Source organism: Sus scrofa, chromosome 4 (assembly GCF_054392235.1).
Source record: "Sus scrofa isolate SSC_HxYL_T2T_F1_AM1 chromosome 4, Sscrofa_HxYL_maternal_Yorkshire_Landrace_v2.0, whole genome shotgun sequence".
Lineage (NCBI taxonomy): Eukaryota > Metazoa > Chordata > Mammalia > Artiodactyla > Suidae > Sus > Sus scrofa.
In genome coordinates, this window is record NC_139386.1 from 53182362 (window position 1) to 53205480 (window position 23119).

Below are 23119 nucleotides of genomic sequence, written 5' to 3' on the forward strand. Positions count from 1 at the left end.
CCTTTTCTCCACTCCCTCTCCAGCATTTACTGTTTATAAACTTTTTGATGTCCATTCTGGCTCATATGGGTTTTGATTTGCATTTCTCTAATAATTAGTGATATTGAACATCTTTTCATGTGTATTTTGCCATCTGTACGTCTTCTTTGGAGAACTGTCTGTTTATATCTTCTGCCCATTTTTTGATGAGGTTGTGTTTTTTTTTTTTTTTTGGTATTGAGCTGCTGGAGATTAATTCTATGTCAGATTAATTCTGTGTCAGTTGTTTCATTTGCAAATATTATCCCCTATCCCGTGAACTGTCTTTTTGTTTTGCTTAGGGTTTCCTTTGTTGTGCAAAACATTTTAGGTTTAATTAAGTCCCATTTTTTTATTTTTGTTTTTATTGTCATTACTCTAGGAGGTTGATTGGAGAAGATATTGCTATGGTTTATATCAGAGTGTTCAGCCCATGTTTTTCTCTAATAGTTTTATACTATCTGGTCTTATATTTAGGTCTCTAGTCCATTTTGAGTTTATTTTTGTATATGGTGTTAGGGAGTGTTCTCATTTCATTCTTTTACATGTAGCTGTCCAGTTTTCCAAGCATCACTTATTGAAGGGACCATCTCTTCTCTGTTTCATATTCTTGCCTCATTTGTCATAGATGAGTTGACTGACCATAGGTGCATTGGTTTAATTTTGGGCTTTCTATGCTATTAAACCAATCTATATTTTTGTTCTGATGACTGTTGCTTTGTAGTATAGCCTGAAGTCCAGGAGCCTGATGCCTCCAGCTCCATTTTTCTTTTTCAGGATGGCTTTGGTTATTCTGGGTCTTTTGTGCTTCCAAACAAACTTTAAAATATTTTGTTCTAGTTCTGTGAAAAATGCCATTGGTAATTTGATAGGGATTCCATTTAATCTGTAGATTGCCTTGGGTAGTATAGTCATTTTGACAATATTGATTCCTGCAGTCCAAGAGCATGGTATGTCTTTCCACCTGTTTGTGTCATCTTTGATTTCTTTTATCAGCATCTTATAATTTCAGAGTATAGGTCTTTGGTCTCTTTAGGTAGGTTTCTTCCTAGGTATTTTATCTTTTTGATGTGATGGTAAATGGGGCTGTTTCCCTAATTTCTCTTTCTGACCTTTTATTGTTAGTATATAGAGATGCAGTTGATTAATATGCATTAATGTTATAGCCTGCAACATTACCAAATTTATTGATGAGCTCTAAAAGTTTTCTGGTAGTGTCTTTATGATTTTACAGGTATAGTATTGTGTCATCTGCAAACTGTGATATATTTATTTCTTCCTTTCCAATTTGGATTCCTTTTATTTCTTTTCCTTCTCTGATTCCCTTGGATTTCTTTTTCTTCTCTGATTGCTGTGGCTCTATTCATTATTTTAAAGCATTGATTTATAATACTTTTCTCTAAGAATCATCAATTTAAAGTCATAATTCTGTCTCAGAGATTAGTGATATATCAGAAGAAAAAAACTATAAATTTATTTATAATGGCCTTTAACATTTGTTGACAATTTTGAACAAATTTTCAAAATTTTTCCATTATAATACCTAAATTTTAAATCCCACAAACTTGCACAGTGTTCCATCTGAATACATTAATATACTTTTCAATGAACCTGTAAGCTTATTTTTTCAGGAGAAAAATATCAGTGGGATGAGCTTTTTTGTTCATGTTGAAATATATCGGAAATTAAAATGCAAATTAATATTTATGAAAAAGACTCAGATTTTTATAAGGCAGTGGAATATATTGTTTATATATAATAATGTAATGTACTAAATAATATCATGGTTAAATATAATTAGATGATTTTATTCACACTTAATTCCACTAGATATGTATCAAAGCTGACACAGAACATAACCTGAAGGTCCAAGCCTATGTTGAGTTTTTTCAGAGTGTTAAATAATCCCAAATTATAATTTGGCATTATGTGCTGGTGTATAGATGGAAAAATTGCTTTTATCCTGACAATTCATACCAACTATATTACTATTAGAAAGTATAATGAAATTCACATTTCATTAATATTTTCTTGAAATGAGATCTCAGTGAATCTTATGTACCTCACTTATAAGTGCTCAAAAAAGTATTGGTAGATAAATGGATCTATAAGTGAATATAACAAGGGATGAAGGAAAATTATATTCACATTAAGAATTTGAGTGAAAACCCCTAGATGATAAGAATGACAGGTGGATTAATATAAGAATGCTGAATCAAGGGCATTGCTAGCAGTAAAGTGGTAGAAACTGTACTAAACTATGAATCAAAGAACATTAGTTTGAGTTTCAACTCTGTAACATTCAAAAAGAGCAAATGTGACTAAAACATTTCCTTTGAATAATATGATGCCCAATGCTTTTTTATTGACTGAATCGAATTACCGTATATACTAAATCTATAGTTGGACATCATCATGAAGTATGTTATAGTAGGCAATATAAAAGGTAGTTGAGATATTTTAGTGAAATAAGATTAAGAATATAAATTTATAATAACAAAACACTACATACATAAAGAATGGGTATTGTTGCATTAACAGTGTTATAACTACATCTTGGAGAACAAACTTGGCTTCTGAGTATGTAGGAACCTTTTTTAAACCATATGAAGAGTGTGATCCCATTGTCCCTAGGATTTTAAATTATTCCTAGGTTAAAAAACTTTAAAAACTTATTTTAAATTATTATTTATACCATGTAAAATGCTATTTATTGTAAGATACATCATTATTTAATCTATCATTGAGGGAAAACCCCTTCCCAGTATACTTTGACATGGTATTGATTGTAAGGTGCATCCCTATATTAGAGATGTGAAATGTGAAAAAACGTGTATCTTAGAATCCATGAAATTAGGTATTTGATGATTTCTCTGTGAAAGGTTTTATTTATAGTCAAGTGCAGGGATCATATAATATAAATGACTATTATAAATCCCACTGAAGTATTTACTTGAAAGAAGAGATTAGGAGATTTTGAGTACAATCTCAACCCCATTAACTATGTTACATTCACCACAGAATTTTCTGTGATAAAGGAATATTCCAAAACATGGCACAAATTAACCTATCCACAAAACATAAACAGACTCCCAGAAATAGAGAACTGACTTGTGGTTGCTAAGAGGAGGTGGGATGGAGGGGGATGGATGGGGAGTTAGTAGATACAAACTATTACATTTGAAATAGATAAGCAGAAGTCCTACTTATAGAACAGAGAACTATATCCAGTCTCTTGGGATATAATGTGATGGAAGATAATATGAGAAAATGAATGTCTGTGTGTGTGTGGTGTGTATGACTAGGTCACTATGATGGGTCAGTATTACTGGGTCACTATGCTCTACAGAAAAAATGGTCACAATACTGTAAATCAATTACTCTTTAAAATTTTTTGAACATAAAAAGACCTTAGAAGCAGATATTTCCATCAAAAATATGAAAGAAAATATACTTAATTTTTGTAGACCAGTACACTCCTCCTACTTGTCTTCTTCAGAAAGAGGCCTTGCTACTTTTATTTCAGCTCAGTACTTCTCCATGCAGTGTCCTCATCTTCTATGTGATATTGATCTATGATATAGGCCTGAACAGTGTGTTTCATTTTCTGGTTAAAATCTGCCTTCTGGCTTATTTATTAGGAAAATCCTGAAACAATCTTTTTCTCCTTACCACGTGAACACTGAAGATGGAGGAAGTGCTAATATTTCACATATGTACTTATATGAGGTATCTAGGAATCCCACAGCAATGTAGAGAAAGGATTCTCCATAGACCGGAAACAGGAAAATGTCCAGAAAAGACTATAAAACTGTTGTGTTTTTTTTTTTTTTTTGTCTTTTTGCCTTTTCTTGGGGTGCTCCCACAGCATGTGGAGGTTCCCAGGCTAGGGGTCTAATTGGAGCTGTAGCCACTGGCCTATTACAGAGCCACAGCAACGTGGGGTCTGACCCGTATCTGCAACTTACACCACAGCTCACGGCAGCACCAGATCCTTGACCCACTGAGGCCAGGGATTGAACCCATAACCTCATGGTTCCTAGTCGGATTCATTAACCACTGTGCCACGATGGGAACTCCTGGAAAACTTTTTTTTCTCTGATTTGAGCCTAATGCTTAATCCCAAGATAAAGCATTGTGTTTACCTCACAAATCTGTGTTAGTGAAGCACATACATGTTAACAGATGCTTAGTGAAGGCAGGGGTGGGAGGAAGAACAGATGATCCAACATATTTAATACATGTAGAGGAAAAGAGCAGTGACTTTTGAAATCAAACAGAACTAGTTATAGGTCTACTGATGATTTGATGTCCTCCCAAATAGGGACAATGAAAACTCTCTGCTGGGTTTGTTATGATTAAATAATATAATGCATAGAGAATTATGTCTGCCCTCAAATAGGCACTATCACTGTGAACGCCTAATGATTACTCTCATTCTAGTTTTGTCAATCTTTTTGAATATCTGGGCATAAATTTGTTTGATTCTTAGAACATGTAGACAATAATGAGTGATCCAAAGTAGGGATGGTCACAATTTGTTCCTTAGAGATGTAGTGTTTCTGTAAAGGGATGAGATTCTGAGAGTTTGACTCTTGGCAACCTTTGTCTTTGTTTATCTATCTGTACACAAGGACTCTAGTCAAGGCTGCTTTAGAATCTATACTCATATACTCATTGATGATTCCACACTCATATCCTCATCGATGATTCCACTTTGATGTTTAGCAGGCATCTGAATTTAAAATACCTGAAACCACACTCTTGATTCCTCGAACCACCCTAACTTACCTTTCCCTGCTTCCTTATCTCCCTGAATGACAACTTTATTCTTCTAGATGTTCAGGACCCAAATTCTTTTTTGTTTGTTTGTTTCGCCTTTGAGGCCACATCTGAGACATATGGAAGTTCCCACGCAAGGGGTCGAATCAGAGCTACAGCTGCCACCCTACACCACCACCACAGCAGTGCAAGATCTGTTCCACGTCTACAACCTACACCACAGCTCATGGCAACACTATATCCCCAACCCACTGAGTGAGGCCAGGGATTGAAACCTGCATCCTCATGGATACTAGTCAGAATCTTTTCCGCTGCTCTCCATTGGGAGCTCACAGGACCCAGATTCTTGAGTTATGCTGAACTTTGCTCTCTCACATCCTGTGTTCAATCCATTAGCAAAGTTTTTGGATTTTTCCTTCAAAATAATATTCCAACCCTTTGAATTATCATCAGCTCCACAGTATTCACTCTAGCCCAAGGATTACTAAAGTGACAACCTAACTGCTTCTACTTTACCTCCTTCAATCAAGTTATCTCACAGCAGCAGTGTGTTCCTTTCAAAAACAAGCCATAACTTGAAACTCCTCTGCCCCAAAACTACATTGGCTTTACATCTCTCTTAGAGGAAAATAAAAGGTTTTGCCCATTATATGATTTATGGAATCATAGGTTCTGGTTTCCAGCATGACCTTCTCTCTCCTTTGCTAACTCAGTTCTAGTCACCCTAGCCTCACTGTGGCACAAGCACTCCAGGCTTGTGCCTGCCACAGAAACTCTTGATGGCTAGTTACTCTCCTAAGATGTTAAGCTCCCCAAAATTACGTATGCTGCTCCTCACTTCTTTCTGGTCTCTGCTCAAACATCAGCTTATCAGAGAGGACCTCTCTATCCACAAATTTAAAATGGCTGACCCACATTCCTAGATAACTCTTCTTTTTTGGCCACATGACCCATGACATGTAGAAATTCCCAAGCCAGGGATCAAACCTGAGCTACAGCAGTGACAATGCAGAATTCTTAACTGCTAGGCCACCAGGGGTCTGTTTTTCTTTTCTAGATAAATATTTCTTCTTCATTTTATTAATAGATCTTACTGCCTCCCATGATATTGTTATCTGTTAATAAACTGTTTTCTTTCTTGTAATCCCTATGTAGCCTAAAATATAAGATTTATGAGAGCTGGGCATATCTGATTCATTTAAGGTATATCTCAAGCCCCTACAATAATGCTAGAAATATAGTATGTACTCAATAAGTATTTGTTAAATAAATAAGTGAATCAAGATTATGCTTATTTCTTCTATATAGGTTGGCAATATCCATTTGAATTGTAACTATGCCTATCTAGCACTTTTAAATCAATTTTATCAGACCAAATAAATACCCAATAACATCCCCCTTTTTAACATATTCAGAAAACAGAATAAATTGTGTCCACTGTCTTTGCATGACTTAAATCCGTTCTATAAATAATTAACAGTACACAAATAGCACACAGCAAAGATTTAATGAATGCTAGCTGTTATTTTTTGTATACATAATTGTATTTCCTATGCATGTGTTATTTTTGTTGTTGATTTACCCTTTTAGGTATTGGAGATATAGTGAAGAAATGAAAACCATGGATCCTGGCTATCCCAAGCCAATCACAGTCTGGAAAGGTATCCCTGAATCTCCTCAAGGAGCCTTTGTGCACAAAGAAAATGGTATGCAACATGTGCAAAATATATTTCATGAGTTTACTAAGTATTTCAATAATCTACTTCACTGTGTTACATAGTAGAAGGTAACATAATAGGGATTTTATATTTATATAAACTTTCTAAGATTTATATTTAATATTATAATCAGGATGTTTTTTAACCTCAGCCTATTTTAGTTTATAAGAACAAATAAAGGTAATTTTTTAAAATGAAGGGTATGAATAACTTTGAAGTAACTAAACCTGTTTTGTATTAAAATTCATGTAAGATTATATAACAAACACACATGGGACAGAAGCTGATCACAAAGAAGATATGGTGTAAGCGTATAAAACATATTTGAGTTGTTATTCTGGAGAGGTGCTCCAGGTCCTGATCAGGGCCAAAAGCCAATTTTTTGGAGTTTTCTCCATATATTTGGCACCGTTTAAGCTATGAATTTATCCTTAACATTATTTGGCCCTTCATAGTTTCTGGGTTCCTTGGTTTATGTTTTCTCAATGCCTTTCTATTCCTTCTTTTCTTAATAGATTTTCAGCCTCTCTGGTTAGATGTTTGATCTAACACAATTATAATTTTTCATGTATACCTTAGGCCCAGAATATTAGCAAACAAGGAAGGTCCCAGCTCAGTACAGTCAAGCAAGAGTAAATATATGATTGCTTAATAACAAGGAACAGATCAGAGAGTGGTCCACATTCCTTGCTCTCCATCTCAGAATTTGAGATTCTATCAGACTCTTAAGTAGAATTTACCAAGCAATGGTTAACCCCTACTCCCATTTATGTTGGTAAAGCCTGAACTTTTCTCTCCTCATTTAGCAATTAGTATGTAGTAAAAAAACCATAAAATAATAATTCAAAATTAAATTTGTACACTACATTCCAGAACAAAGAAAAGGAAAATGGCATCAAACTGAAATACATAGAAAAAAATTATCCTCTCTAATGATTTATAATAGGAATCAGAAAAAAAAAAATGTCATGTGTGTTCACAGTAGTATGAAAATTCTATAAAATATTAGGCAACAGTAACAAAATATCATTTGCAAGAGCAAAATTAAATACATCTAGGGGGAGGAAAGAGCAAAAAATTTAATGGAGAAACAGAGGGAAATGAAAAATCAACACCATCATTGAAAACAGTGACTGATGATCAGCATATTACCAGAGTTTAAGAAAGCTTTACACTGAGTGCAAACTTGAAGGAATTGAAGCCCAACATGAATGAACATCAATTAGAAAAGGCAAACCAGTGTTTTGACCATTGTTATATGCAATTTATACTATATTCTGTGCAATCACGTCCCACAAGTAAAACACTGTAGCCAGATGCTAAGTCAAAGAGAAACATGATGCCTTGATTGTAGCACTGACTGGAATCACAGTTTTTGTGTATGTGTATTGGTTCAGAGAATTAAAGGACGAAGTTAAGATAAAATCTGTATGTGACAAAAGCAGAAATCTATAAGAGAGGACAGATTGAGAGAAAAAGGAAATCTATAAGAAAATGAAGGAAGTTACAGGGCAGTCATATTGGAATCATTAAAATCAGATACATAATATTGCAAAAAGCTTGACATACCACATGGATACAGATGAAAAAGACAAATAAATGAAAAAAAATGTGAGAAATAATCACATGGAAGGCAGAAAACTGAGATGATCCCCTAAAACTTATACCCATCACCAAGGAAGGAGCTAATGAGGGAGAGGGGATTTCTTTATGTTAGAATAAATAGAGATCGTTTCAGCCCAGATAAAACTAACTAGCTAACATTTACAGCTAATATCTGAGATTTGATTCAGGTTCTTTTGAAATAAATCATAATTGTATAAAAATAACAAAAATATTTCTGCTTCTTGCCCCATGATTTTTCATATTGTCCACCTGAAAATAATATTCTTTTAGTATAAATGCTTTCCTTAAATTCAGAATTTAATACTTTCTTTTCACTATAGTAAAGAATAATTTTGTAAAATACTGGCAAAGAAATAAAGCATGTTGGAAAAATCAGTGTTTACAAATGAGAAAAAGTTACAGATGAAATTTCAATATATCTATCTTCTGTACCTTAACTGGTCCAGCCTCCTCTTTGATATCCTTCAATATTGAGCCCACTTTTGATCTTTCAGGAATCCTTGAATATCCTTTATGGTACTTTTTCCCTTGCATTCGAAATCTCATATTACAACAATCAATTTATATGCCCATTCATTATCCCCTCTAGTGTAAACTCTTCAACTGCAGTTACATAGTAACCATTCAATAAATGTTAATTATTGAAATTAATTTTATCCCTTCTATTACTCCTAACGTTATTCCCTAAAGTGGTGATCTCCTATGTGTTTGAAAGCCTTGTTCTGTAGGATAGCAATATTAATCAATCTGGAAGGCCTCAGTCTAAATAGTCATAGCAAATTCTCTACTTTTTATTCTATATTCAAACCTCATGCTTGTGGTTTCTTACCTTAAACTCAAATTTTACACAACTTCTTCCCTTATGTTTGTTAGAAAAGAGACATGGTGCAGATTATTAAATAAACACATTGATTTAGATTTAGATTTAGATTTAGATTTAGACTTAGACTTAGATTTAGACTTAGACTTAGATTTAGATTTAGACTTAGATTTAGATTTAGATTTAGACTTAGACTTAGATTTAGACTTAGATTTAGATTTAGATTTAGACTTAGATTTAGATTTAGATTTAGATTTAGATTCAAAGTAATTCCCTATAAGGATAAATCCATGCACATGATACTTGATAGCCATAAATCAGAATAATAAAGCAATGAAAAGTTTTATCTAATTCTTCACCCTTCTGGGCGTTCCTGTCATGGCTCAGCAGTAATGAACCAGACTGGTATCCGTGAGGATACAGGTTCAATCCCTGGCCTCAGTCAGTGGGTTAAGGATCCGGCATTGCAATGAGCTGTGGTGGGGTTGCAGATGCAGCTCAGATCCTGCGTTGCTGTGGCTGTGGCATAGGTCGGCAGCTACAGCTCCTACTCTGACCCCTGGTCTGTGAACTTCCATAGGCCATGGGTGCAGCCCACCCCCACAAAAAAACAATTCTTCACCCTTCCACCAAGGTAGGAATTTCTTCCCGGAGATCTCTTCGTGATATTAAAAAATAAATAAATAAATCTCACAAACTTAAAATTCAGCTATAGAGTTTTGAAGGATATGTTTTTCATATTAAGGTGGAATATGCCTTCCCATTATACCTATTGATACTAATTCTGCCACCTTGACTAATGAAATATGAATATGTGGTGCCATTTACTGAGTTCCCACCATATATAAGTTGTGTTTCATAAATTTGTTACATAGTTTATTTGTTCATTGAAAATACCTCTTTACTTCATATATCATTATTTATAAATGAGAAAACCATCAGCTAGTCTAAGTACCTAAAACATGATTGTGGCAGTGGTAATATTATATATCTAAGGTATGAAACCAGAGCATTCTAACCTCACCAAAATTCTCTAATACACTATCTCCAAAGAGGAAAAGTTAAAACATCTTTTCCTCTTGTTATATGATTAAGGTAACTGACAATCTGTCATGCTAGGCTAAATTTTTTGTTTTGTCATACTAGACGTGCCTACTTTAGGCTTTTTCATCATCTTCCCAAGTTTCACCACTTAATTTAACAATTTTCTTATTTTCCTTTTTATTTTTAGACCCTGAAAATCACTGCAGTAATCCAAATGATATTTGACTAAGGCAAAATTAGTAGAATTATATCTTCTTGCCTTTGACAGTATTTTAAGCAATGATGAGTTTTTAACAAATACCTGAAATTGCAATAATCACTGCATTCACCCCCTTTCAAATTGTTTCTACATTAATTGCTGTCAAGTCCAACTTCCTTGGCATTATCCTTAGAAAATTCCACTTTAAGGTTAATACAGGAGTCTCCTTTTAACACTGTTGCATTTGGTTTTACTGATTACACCTCCACATTTAGCCTGTTAAAATAGTTTTGCTTTTGTTGGTGCTTTAATTCTCTACCCCTATTCTCACTCATTGTCTGTTAAAATCTTCAAGTGATTCAAACAAATATTTTCACAAGATTCAATGTATTAATTCACATTGATTAAACACTAACTTCTTACCAATGAATATATGAGTGGAAAACAGAGAGAATACATAGTAACTGACAGCAGGGTCATCTACTCAGTTATGACAGTTACTGTGGACAATCACTTGTTACATTTTAGGACTAAGCAATAGAAAAATCATCAGTGAAAACCAATCAAACACAAGAGAAAATGTCTCAGCTAAGACATTACAGCCTCACTGATTTCTTTCTCAGAATTTCTAAAAATTGATAATTTGGGTAAGAAGTCATCTGAAGTTGCTACTCTTAGTAAGCATAATATCTACATGATTATAACATCAGAGCTACTCACAAAAGAAAAAATATGAGTACATAAATGTTTCTTCAAGACCCTGACATTTCATACATTATTAGAAAAAAAACCCTCTAAACTTAAATTATTAAATGAGATGATCAAATTGCAGAGTCAAAGTTTTACTGATTTATGCTGCCAAGATTCCAGGCTATTTCTCTTCTAATACTTCTATTTTCATAATTCTTGCTGACTAGACTTCTTATCTCTAACATATGTATTCAGTAATCATCAATTCTGCCTCTGAACGTGGAGGGCATTAGTATAAAATTTGGCCTACAGACCTGATAAATATGAAAATGGAAAACTTCTGAACTTTTATATGACACCTGGTAGCTTCATGGTAATTAGCTTTGACTAAAAATTAAAGATGAGGACACTTCCAGCTGTTGGTTTCCAGTGTATAAATATAAGAAGTACGGTCACCTGTTTTGAAGGTCTATTTAATTCTAGATCAATGCCATTATTCAACTATGATCATCTAATGTACTAGTATTTGGCAGGCCCTCAACATTTCTTTATCCAAGCTTGTTGAATAATTACATTGGATTTCATTAGTGTGATCAAATACCAACTCCCTGTATAAAAATTTGAATCCACATACACCTGTTTTCACTTGGCAAGTTGTTCTGATTGCAAAACTGCCCTTCAGAACTAAAAGCAACAGCAGACTTTGATGCCATTAAACAGAGTGGTTTCCAGAATGAACTGAAGTGATAGTCCATCTTAGCTGAAATTTTTTGAGAGATGTCAAAGTTTTTTGGTCGTTATTGTTTTAGGGGTGATATCTATCACAACCTATGATGTTTAATGAAAGAGTATTTGTGAAAAGACAAAAATCTCTAAAGGACCTGGTCTTGGAAAGAATCATCAAGAGTCAGGCTCTAAAGCTAGACCAAGATTTAAATTCCTTTTTTCACAAGGACTAAAGCATATTATTTTATCTCTGAGCCTCACTATCTTTGCCTGAAAAATATAGGCAATCAATTCTACCTGACAAAATGTTTATGAAGATTAAAAGATGTCATTTACTAAGCTTTTAACACAGTTATTCTTCCATAATAAGTGCTCAGTAATGTAGGGGGAAAAAACTTCATTAATGATTATTAACTCAAAAAGTAGACATACTATTCAAAATTAGCTCCCAAAATATAGTTTTTTAAATGATTATAGCATTAAAATATTTCTTCTTAATTTCTTAAATTTTATCTCAAAGCAAAAATTAAAGTTAATTCACAAAGAAACTTGACATGAAAGACCTATGAACAGAAAGGAAAAACTAGACTTATTCCCATGAAAAACAACAAAAATTTAAAGAATAGTTCTAAAAAAAAAACACACACATGTGTAGTTAAATCGTCACAAGTTTACAATTCTATTATCTGCATCCATAATGTTTTAGCACATAGATCATTTGTGTTGCTAAGTTATTTGAGCCTTCCACATACTACCTCCTTCCCTATGAAATGAATGTTAGTTGGAACTATTAAAGACAGAATTATAGATTTATTTTTACTCTATTAAACCATTACTCTAAAAAGATTGATAATGGCTTTAGAAATTTTATAAAATATAACTAGGAGACAAAAATTTAACCTAAGCTAATAAATAAGAGAGCCAAATAATGAGGACAAAAGAAGAGACAAAATAGGCACTGCCTAGAGCTGAAAAAAAGGTTACTCCATAAAATACAATACCTATTTACTTATTAAAATCCTTAGAGACAAAGAAAATCATCACTAGTTTCATGATTTAGGATTTCTTATGATTTCTATTCCAAATGACACAAACTTGTCTTAGGAGAAGTACAACTATTTCCAATACTAAAATCATTAGAAATTGCTTTTGAGGTGTTTCATGGAGAAGCCTCCTTACGATATATTGTGCAGTGCCTTCAACAGCATAAGGGCAAACTGGGCTTCCGTTTATAAGGCTGTTTTCAGTATCTTTCAATACAGGTTGATTTTCTCACACTAACATGCAATTCTACACCAGCAATCCTATAAGTGAGCAATAGGATAAAGTTCTATTTGCAAGGTAGACTAGGGATAGATGTATACAGCATGGTCCTTCAGCAACCCTGTACCAATAGTATTTCTTTCTCTTGGCTGAGCTTTCCCTAAGCATTTGAGGATATGGTCCCTGGAACACAACAGCCATATCTAGTTCAAAAGACTGCTGACCTGGGACTAGTGTTTTCTTCCTTAAAAATTGAGTCACTTTAATATACATCTTTTAAGTAGCCTATTTAAATGTCTGCATGTATGTTGTACAACTGTAAATGTAATTGAGTAATAAAAAGTGCTATAAAATAAATTTAAAAATGAAAACTTCTAAAAAATAATAAATAAATAAATAAATGTCTCTATGTATATATACCCTTTTAAAAATAAGTGGTTCCTATGTGTGTTTGTTTCCCATCTAGGCTTTACGTATTTCTACAAAGGAAAGGAGTATTGGAAATTCAACAACCAGATACTCAAGGTAGAACCTGGATATCCCAGATCCATCCTCAAGGATTTTATGGGCTGTGATGGACCAACAGACAGAGATAAAGAAGGACACAGCCCACCAGACGATGTAGACATTGTCATCAAACTGGACAACACAGCCAGCACTGTGAAAGCCATAGCTATTGTCATTCCCTGCATCTTGGCCTTATGCCTCCTTGTATTGGTTTACACTGTGTTCCAGTTCAAGAGGAAAGGAACACCCCGCCACATACTGTACTGTAAACGCTCTATGCAAGAGTGGGTGTGATGTAGGGTTTTTTCCTTTCTTTCTTTCTAGGAGTTTGTGGTAACTTCAGATTCAAGACAAGAGCTGTTATGCTGTTTCCTAGCTAGGAGCAGGCTTGTGGCAGCCTGATTTGGGGCTGACCTTTCAAACCCAGAGGGTTGCTGGTCCTGCACATAAGTGGAAATGCACTCGTGGGGAAGCTTCCATGATGCACAGTATCTGCCGTTCTTCAGTCCTTTGTCTTTCTTTGTCATTCAGTTCTAGGCCTTTCCTCTGCACGCTCAACGCCCAGTAAAATTTCAGGATTACCTACAGAAGAGGAAAAGAAGAAAAGATTCTTCTTAAAGGTTTCTAATATTGTTTCTTTCTGAAGTCTGAGCCCATTTCTGGGGGAGGGGGGAAACAAAACGGAAAACCCACGAATTTTTGCTTTACAGCAAGGAAAAGAAAAAGGTTAAACAAAAAACCTACAATTGAACTTTCAGGAAAGTGTGAAGACCCAAAACAGCTTTGTCTCCAAAGAAGATAGCTCTTTGACTGCTATGGATAATCTCCTCCACTTCTTTTTGTCGGGTAGGAGACCGGGATACACATGCAGGACTTTAGACTGTTGGGACAGCCATTTTCCAACAAACAAGGGGCCAAAATATCTGCAATATAGTAACAGCCTTAATAATACATCCATTTTTCATTTTATACAGCTGTTCTCAGCTATGTCCTCAATGTTTCATCACATTTATATTAACAACTATATTCAACTAGGATCTTTTAATTGTTTTGAAGTGTTTCTAAACCCCTTCCTGCCACCTTATCCCTACATCAGTGTGATAATCTCCAGAAGTTGTAATAGGCCATTGCCCCAGGCCTTCCATGGGTCTGTCAGGAATATTCATTATAATTGGAGCAAGAATCAGTATGTCTTTAAAGTGGTTTAAAGTGACAGTTATTTTATAAGGATATGTGACACTAGTAGTAGATTGGTGTAACCCTTTGAGAACTATCAAATCAGATTTCAGAGTCTTAGGATCTGGTAAATTATAGGACTGGGCAATGGTTAAAACATGCACAGGTTCAAGAAGTTCAGGTTTTTAAAACAGATATCCTATAACCCCATGTAATTTTTAAGTGATTTACAGTACTACACAAGTGCATTTATAATGACTAGAAATGATGTTACTTGCCAATATTTTCTGGCAAATAAAAAGGTATTTTATTAAATATCTTCTAAGAGTGAAATTTTATTTCAGCAACTGATTATAACAGCCTGTCTTCTTTGTTGTTTTTGCTAGACACATTTAATTTCTGTTTTAAAATCCATTGCATGAAAATTCAGTTTGCCATGGTACATGCCATTAGCATTGCCATCTTAAGAATGAACTAAAATGATGACTCTGAGATTGCATGAATATCCTCCAGTGTATTAGCTATTGCATGTCAACCATAGTTCTCAAAGGGTTCATGTGGCTTCTGGCATTTAGCCATTCAGTTGATCACTGACAGAGCCAAGAGACCACCAAAGCATTTCATTGTTGAGTGTAATTTGTCCTAACAGCAGTATTGTCATTTTCATGTGACCTGCAGAGCAGGTTTGTATCAATATTTTTTTCCTAGAGAAAAGTCAGCAACTGACAGACCTCTTTATTGATTTTTAGGAGCTGCTTCTTGCAGTGAAAGGCTTTACAGCCACTGAGCTGTGAACTTATTAGAGATGGTCAGAACGAACGCACCCCATGAGTCAGACATTGGCTTTGTGTGAAAGCCAGCTTTTGAGGGGATTAGCTTTTGAAACAATGAACAGCTTGCCTTGAACTTGATTATTAATCTGTTGACTGTCATTAACAACTTAAACATCATCTTCTGTGAAAATTTTCCTTGATGAGTCCTGTTCTATGTCTTTGCCCTTTGACCTTTAACTTGCAAACTGGCACAAACTGAAGGTAATCTGGTGTTGCTTCTCCATTGGAGTGTTAATTGTTCTCTAAAACCTAGTAAGCATGAGCTGTTTCCTTAGAGTGGAGAGAGAATGTTGTTGGTGGATCCTCAATTAGACAATTTTCTCTTTACATGCACACTTTAAAAATGCCCTATAGAAAGAAGTGACTTTTGATTTTACTTTAATATAATTTCAAGTCTAAATTCATCATTTTAGTACAAATATGAAACTATAGGGGGAAAAGAAAAACCTCAAAATACTTGAATGGCCAGTGTGGCTTTTATATAAAGCAGGAATTTTATACTAGTAAAAAAATTTCTTACTCATTTGCTAATAATACACATTTCCAGATGATTTTTAATGAGTGTAAGTATACATTCTTATTTGGAAATGGATAGTTTGGCTGCCTTGAATTTGTATTTATACTCAACATAGCATGATAATTAGAATGCCTTTCAGTTAAACTACATGTTTATGATTTGGTTGGGGAAAATATTTGTAATCATGGATGGTGTGTTGCAAAGCCTTGCAGATTGTTAATTCTTACATCCTGAATGTACATAATGTAAGGCTAAGAAAGAAAGAACAATTATAAAAGAGTAATGGCTTTACTGCAAAACTTGTACAATGCAGGCTGTATTTTGACAATTTGATGGAGATTATGTATTGAGGGCCAAGATAACAAGGGAAAAGGACCAGAATCATCCCTGTAGCTTTACTTCAGTGCTTCCATTGGATGATGCTGATTTTATAAAGGCTTAATCACTTCTACTGAGCATGAAGAAAGTACTATATACATAAGCTCATTTATACAATGTTTGCTTGTGGGATGGTTTCATCTTTTTAAAGATGCCAAGAAAAAAAATAACTGGAAATTGTATTTTGCTAAAGATTGAAAGAAGGAACTATGCCATTTTGGGATATATGTAAATCATTGAGGAATACCATTGACCTGCATTGAAAATTGATTTTGTTTTTTCCTCTAAAATGAGAAAGAAACTAAAGAAGCAGTCTTTTGCCTCTTTACTCATTTGTCACAATATCCTGATTCATCATAAGACTATAAAGTATATAAGGGCTATAAAATAACCATAGCATTAAGAAGGGGAAAACTCTACCATTATGCTTGAATTCTGAAAATGTCATGGATGAGTGTCGAATCATATTTACTTCAATATGAGATGAGATTTATGTGATAAGGAAAAGCATATATGGCTTCTCGCTTACTGGAACATTTAAATTTTTGGCCTGTGAGACTACACAAGATAAGAAAGCATTAAGTACAACATAATCACAAACATTGGAATTCTGTTTGCTTCATTGTACACTAGGCACTTTGCAAGTATGGTTGCTAACTCCTTTTCCAGGTGGGGTTTGGAGAAGAAAATGTCAAGCTTAATGAAACAGTGAAAGGTAGAGTGACTAATTAGTCTAGCACATAAAAATAGTGATTCAAAAACAATGTGAATAATAAATGAAACAATATAATGTACAAGTTCACGATCGGTAGAGATATACAACCTATCAAATATTTTTTCAACATTGCATAACTGATAGCATGGAAAGTTCAGACCTAGGGTTTCCCAAATTGAAATGAAAACACAGTCACAAAAAATAATTCTCCCATTTCATTATTTCTCATTACTTTAATATAAATGCAAATGCAAACAAGGTAATGTTTATTACACAAATTAACTATAATTATAATTTTAGCCAAATATCATTGTTCTATATATTGTTAACTGGACTGAATGAAGTATTAAATTAGCCAATCAGGCTGTATTCTCTATAAAGCAGAAATTCCACATCAGACCTGTGAAAAGAGGTTGTGAATTTAACTACTGACCTGTTTCAGAACAAAGTATCTGCTGACATGGAGTCAGAACAGGTGAATACAGATGCTCTTTATAACTGCAAAGGTAACAAGGATAAACTGGAGAACATTATATGATACTAGTAAAGACAACTTCTGTTATAAATCAGAGGGCTAGGCTTTTCTGAGTGAGATGTAATAAATTACTAAGTAATAATTTACAAAAAATTAATTACTAAGTAATAAAGGATAGAGACCGATTTAGTGGAAAAAACAAATGTTCTCTTTACCATTAGATTGCTTGTAATCTTTTCCTATTGACATACAATTTGTCTGTTTTATATAATATATACTTGTTTTTATTCACTTTCTGTGGATGGTTAAAAAACACAATGTGATGGATGAGAACATTGCCCAACATAATGGTAGTTCCAATACATGGATGTTGTGTATATACTGGATCCTCGGGATAGTAATATAATACTTGCAAGTTCTACATATTATACTAGTATCTTCAGTATGCACAAAGACACACTCACACTTTGTAGATCTAACCATAGACTAAGCAATGTGTCCATATTGACTAAACTCAATGTGCTACCTGAAGAGGACAGATGTTATACCCAAATAGACTGAATTAACACGAGTCATGAAAATACCTTTTTTAGGTTTTGGAATTATTTCTAGAAACTAATAAAGGCAGTGACTTATTGATAGCTTTGAGTCTATGAGATTGTGATGTATACTAGCACAACCTTATTGATGATGGTAAAATCTTCTCGGCAAACATAGCAGAGTTCGTTTAATTTTTGATTCGCTCAAGAACACATTCCAAAATATCAGATGTCAAACAGGACATGCCATCTAAATAAAAAATGTTAAATTCAGATGAGTTATTACAAATAGCCTTGAGTAGAGTCTTACAAAATCACAAAAGGGTTTGTGTCAATAGTATTAGAGAATCTAAACATTTCATTGCATTTCATGTTCCTTTATGATTGATTTAATGTGACCACAGCTTATGACTGCCAGAACATATGTATCTTAATGTTGCCTAGTAGGGAACCATAGCCAGATCAGAGAAGTTCTATTTAAAAAAATATAAATTCATCAACATAATAAAAATGTCATAATAAAGAATACAACAACCAGGCATAGCACCACACCATAAATATAAAAGCTACATGTTAAATTCATTATATATCATGGAAATTAATGAAGAGGAAAAATGAGTCTTTTGTAAAATATGAAAACATACTTTAGTACTCCTTAATACAACTGGAAATTTTTCTTTAGCAAGTATAAAAGTAGTAGAAAAAAATGTATAACTTCAAGCTCTTCACATTAGTGATGAGTATGTGATATATCAATGTATATAATTAGCCAGTGGTCATTAGATGTTACCCTGCATAAACACATCTGATATTCATGCATTGCCTTCTAGGCTAAAGATGTCAAAGTTAGATTTTTTAACCTCAATTGAAAGATATATACAATGTTAAAATTTCCTGAGAAAAGCCATGTCCCTAGGATAGAAATTTACCTCAATAATCACATAACACAAAGCACTTGGCGGAGTAGCAAAGAAGTTGCCTTAGTGTTTTAGTCTCACCTACTTGTAACCTTTGTCTTTCATATGCTACTCAAATCATTTTTAATTTGTTGCTTTTGTGTAATTTTCAAATGATTCTGATATATGTCAGATCAGATTAATAACATCCAATAACAAATATCTCTTCCAATATTTTATACATATATCTACTTTGACATTTAAACCAATAGTATAGAAAGCCTAAGAATGAACACTGATTTGACAAATTCAAAGAAATTGAGTGAAAAACAGATTTGATATTGTAAAATCTTTGTCAATTTCCTAGCAGAATACTAAAGTATCGGCCTTTAAGTTTTAAACACAATTGTGAGCTTACAACTGGACATGACATGCATTATTTTTTAGAATGATGCTAATTCTTTATACTAAGTAAAGGTATAAGATCATGAGTGCTGTAACAAAGTACAGGCACTTGAAATGAAAGCTTTTTTAAGGAAAATGAAGGCATAACCAGTAACTCATGGTCAGTGCATAATAAGTATCGAAATTATGTATGGAAGATAATTCGAAAGATTTATAAACATTCTATGCCTTTTCAATTTTAAGAGCATCATGTCTTAAAATGTAAACACTGGACTGGAAATAACTTTCAAGTTTGCACTTAACAAGTCCTTACAGAGCACACTGAACACTTTAGGATGAATACATCATAAACAAGAGCGTTGTGCTCTGCTATAGGGCTGGACTTACATGCCCTTAAAAAGGGAGAAGAACATCAATTAAATATAAATATGACAATATGATAGTTGTGTCATGTTAGGCCACTTAGCTTCAGAGAAAGATGTCATTAATCCTTTTTTCATAGAGAAAACCCAGAAGGAGAGTATGGTGAAATGAACAAAGACTTTTTGACTTACAAAGATGTTTTTCAAGTATCTTACCCTCTTGTTTTTGTCCATGAACAAATACCACTCATGATACAGACATTTCTGTAGCACTTGGTCTGTAGCTAGATTGCATACCAGGTACTTTTGGACTTAGGCGTTTTTACACATGCCTCATATATGATGAAGCTTCAGTGAGATGTGACTGCATGGTAGGATGATTTTTTCCTAGGATAGAATATGGTGCTACTTGTACTTGCCACCTTTTATATGAATGTATGTTTCTACGTTGGCCTGTCTTGCCAAGATATAGATAAAAGCCTGGTGTGAGCTGTCCATTTGAAAAGTCACTAGAATGCATGTTTCATTTGCTCTTATATAATGCCAATTTGATCTTGTTCCCTGCTCTATATATTGACAGCCCAGTTGTGAAGGTAAAATATACTTTTCTTGAATGAATGATTCAGTCCTTAAGTCAATGTCATAGTTTTGCTACCACTGAAATATCACAGAGGCCACATTATTGGCTGTCTTCTCACAGTTCTTTAGTATACAGTATTGCCTGGGTAGAATCAGATTTTTAATTCTTTTGGTCATTTTCTTCTTTTGTATCTGATATGGAATCATTTTTCCTTTATATATTCATGAATATACACATTTCTAAACAAACATGATTTCCAAACAATTCTGCTGTGTGCCTATTTTTTATGTTCCTTAAGTCTGGAAATTATTTGTTTGCTTTATTTTTTTCAGCCCAATATACAGACAGTTTGGAGGGATATATTATTTTGTGTTGTTCTGTACAGTCTGTGCCTAATTTGCATTTCTTTTTATTTCTACCTTGCCTCATTTTTTTTCAAATTTTTGATTTGTTATTCCCTTTCCTTTGTGAAAACAAGTATTGAACATCATTGTACATAACATGTGTTGCCCTAAAAATATGCATTTGTTCCTGGGTGTTTTTTCCTTCATAAGCTTCATACAAAGACTTAGTCCCAATAAATTTCACATGCCTCCCAAACTCTTGCATTGGATACCAACTTTTCTAGAGCTATCCCCCTGAGAAAAGTGAAATGCTGCATGTGAAGCTGATGTCTGTTGGTAAGCCAGCTAAGGAAGTTTGCTTTTGCTGAATGTATCTTAAATAATTATACAGAAAAGTGAATACCATAATAGTGTTCTGTTTAAGGTACATCATGAGTTCATGAATGCCTAAAACCTCAATTCTTTGATCTATTTCCCTTTATGTGTAAATTACATATATATTAGAAAGAGAGAGTAAGAGAATAAAGGATGTTACAGTGGCAGCTTTTTGCTGCATTGCTTTTGACTGCATCAGCATTTCTATTGTGGACCTCTATTTTCAGGGGTTTTAGAGACTCACCCATAAAAATTTGCTTCAGGCTTAAAGTCTTGAAAGGTTTTTTTAGGTATATAATTTTAAACCAATGTATCTTGTTTTTATATTATAGGAGGGAAATAAATGGAGTTTACTAGTTCAATTTTGTGCTAATATAAATTTTAATGAACTTAATTTTTTAATAAAACATAAAGTCTAATTAGTCCATAGAGCACTGATGGTTTTTTAAATGAATCAGTTATTGACATAGAGAGAATTGCCTGCTTTGTCAGTGTAGCAACCTATCTTTAAGATATTTTAAAACTTATAACATATTAATATTATCTTGATTCTAATAGTGGATCAGTATAATAAAGAATGCAATTTATGCCATCCATATGAGCTATCTGGTAATATAGATTGGAAAATATATACTATATTTAGTAAATATATATGTATATATTTACTAGATAGGTTGGGGGGGTAGGCACTCATAAATTTAGTTTGTCAAATAAATACTATATATATTTAAAAAAATTGCACAGACATTTGCCCTTCAGAGTCAGAATTAGATGCAAGCAATTGCAAAGGAAAGTTGTCTCTTGAGTAAAAAACACACATTTTATAGTTTCTTATGAAAGCCATTTTTTTCTATATTGTGGTTATGGGAAATTAAAGGAATTTAATGCATAAAATTAATTCAAACTTTATTTAAATAACCTTAAACTGTGAAGCAGAGAGAAATACCAGGAAATTAAATATTTAGGCCATTATCTTTTGGTTTCTGACAATACTTTACATTTATTTTAATTCCCCATGTTATTTTCAGTTATGGAGAGAGTATTAAAATCTAACTTTAAGTGTTTGGATTATTCACATTACACTCGACACTATTTCATTAAGTTTTTGATAATATGTAGTCTTCTGTGTGCAAGGAAAGAAATAAATAACACATTTATTTGGTGAATGAGTTTTAAGGTTTGCAAGTTGTTACTGATTTTTTGCTCACACAGGATTCTATACATTTATACCATCTTAAATCTGGCATATATATATATTTTTTCAGATAGCTTCTACTGACAAACACAAAGCTTGTTTGTGTGCAAACATAAGGCTAAATAAATGGTGCTAAAGTGTATTATGACTGTCAGATATAATCAGGCAAAATTTTTTGGTGCTTAAATTAATTTTTTCATTGATTTATTGATCAATGCATTGAACAGTGTTTATTATTCACAAGTTGTCTTTTATTGGTAAATCAAGGCCTCATAGCACATTGTTAAATAAAATGATTGACTAGTCTATGTAACAGCTCACCAAGCTACTATCTAACTCCTTATAATGTTGCGTCATTAAAGGTCAAGGGATCATGATATTAATCTCATCGCTGTAGACCATTAACATGACTGAACTTTTCCACAAAGTACTTATGTTTACAATGCTATAACCCTTTGACTGCTGCGGCAACCTTTAACCACACAAATGTCACAAGCTAGAATCATCAGCATGGTTCTTGCCATGGCAATCAAAGAGTTAAGGGCTGTGCAGTGATTTGTTTTGTATTTATTAATTTATATTTATTTCGTTTCCATTCAAGGAGGGGATTTTGGGTGGGGCAGTTTTTGTCTGCTGTAAGTGTCTTAACCTAGGGAAGGGTTAAATGGCTTTTTATACTATTGCATCTTCTGTATTTACCATCAATTCATTGTGTTGTAATTAAAAAACTGTCAATAAATAAGAGAATAGAAAAATCATCCATAGGCATTGTGGCTTTACTCAATGAATGATATACATTCATTTATGATGAATATTTAGGCTGTGATATATAGTGGTAGCCTTTACTAGCCATGTCTTCCTAACTGATATAAAACAGAAAATAAAAACTCTAATTTAGTGATTTAGGCCAAAATCTACATTACATCAACTGGAGAA

The 23119-nt window shown here is 33.5% G+C and overlaps 1 protein-coding gene across 2 annotated transcripts in view; it reads left to right on the forward strand.

Annotated features, from left to right (window-relative positions):
• Window positions 1-22941, forward strand: part of MMP16 (matrix metallopeptidase 16) — a 310756-nt gene extending 287815 nt beyond the window's left edge. Inside the window, exons 8-9 of one of the 2 annotated variants that reach the window (XR_014843025.1) lie at window positions 6391-6506; window positions 13353-16609. Coding sequence is in view for 1 of the 2 variants with exons in the window: in XM_001926617.7 (XP_001926652.1) it covers window positions 6391-6506; window positions 13353-13687 (451 nt within the window). In the remaining variant the exon portion in view is untranslated. Of the gene's footprint in view, window positions 1-6390; window positions 6507-13352 lie in introns of both variants that reach the window. The other variant, XM_001926617.7, reaches the window with a different exon arrangement.
• The last annotated feature ends 178 nt before the right edge of the window (window positions 22942-23119 follow it).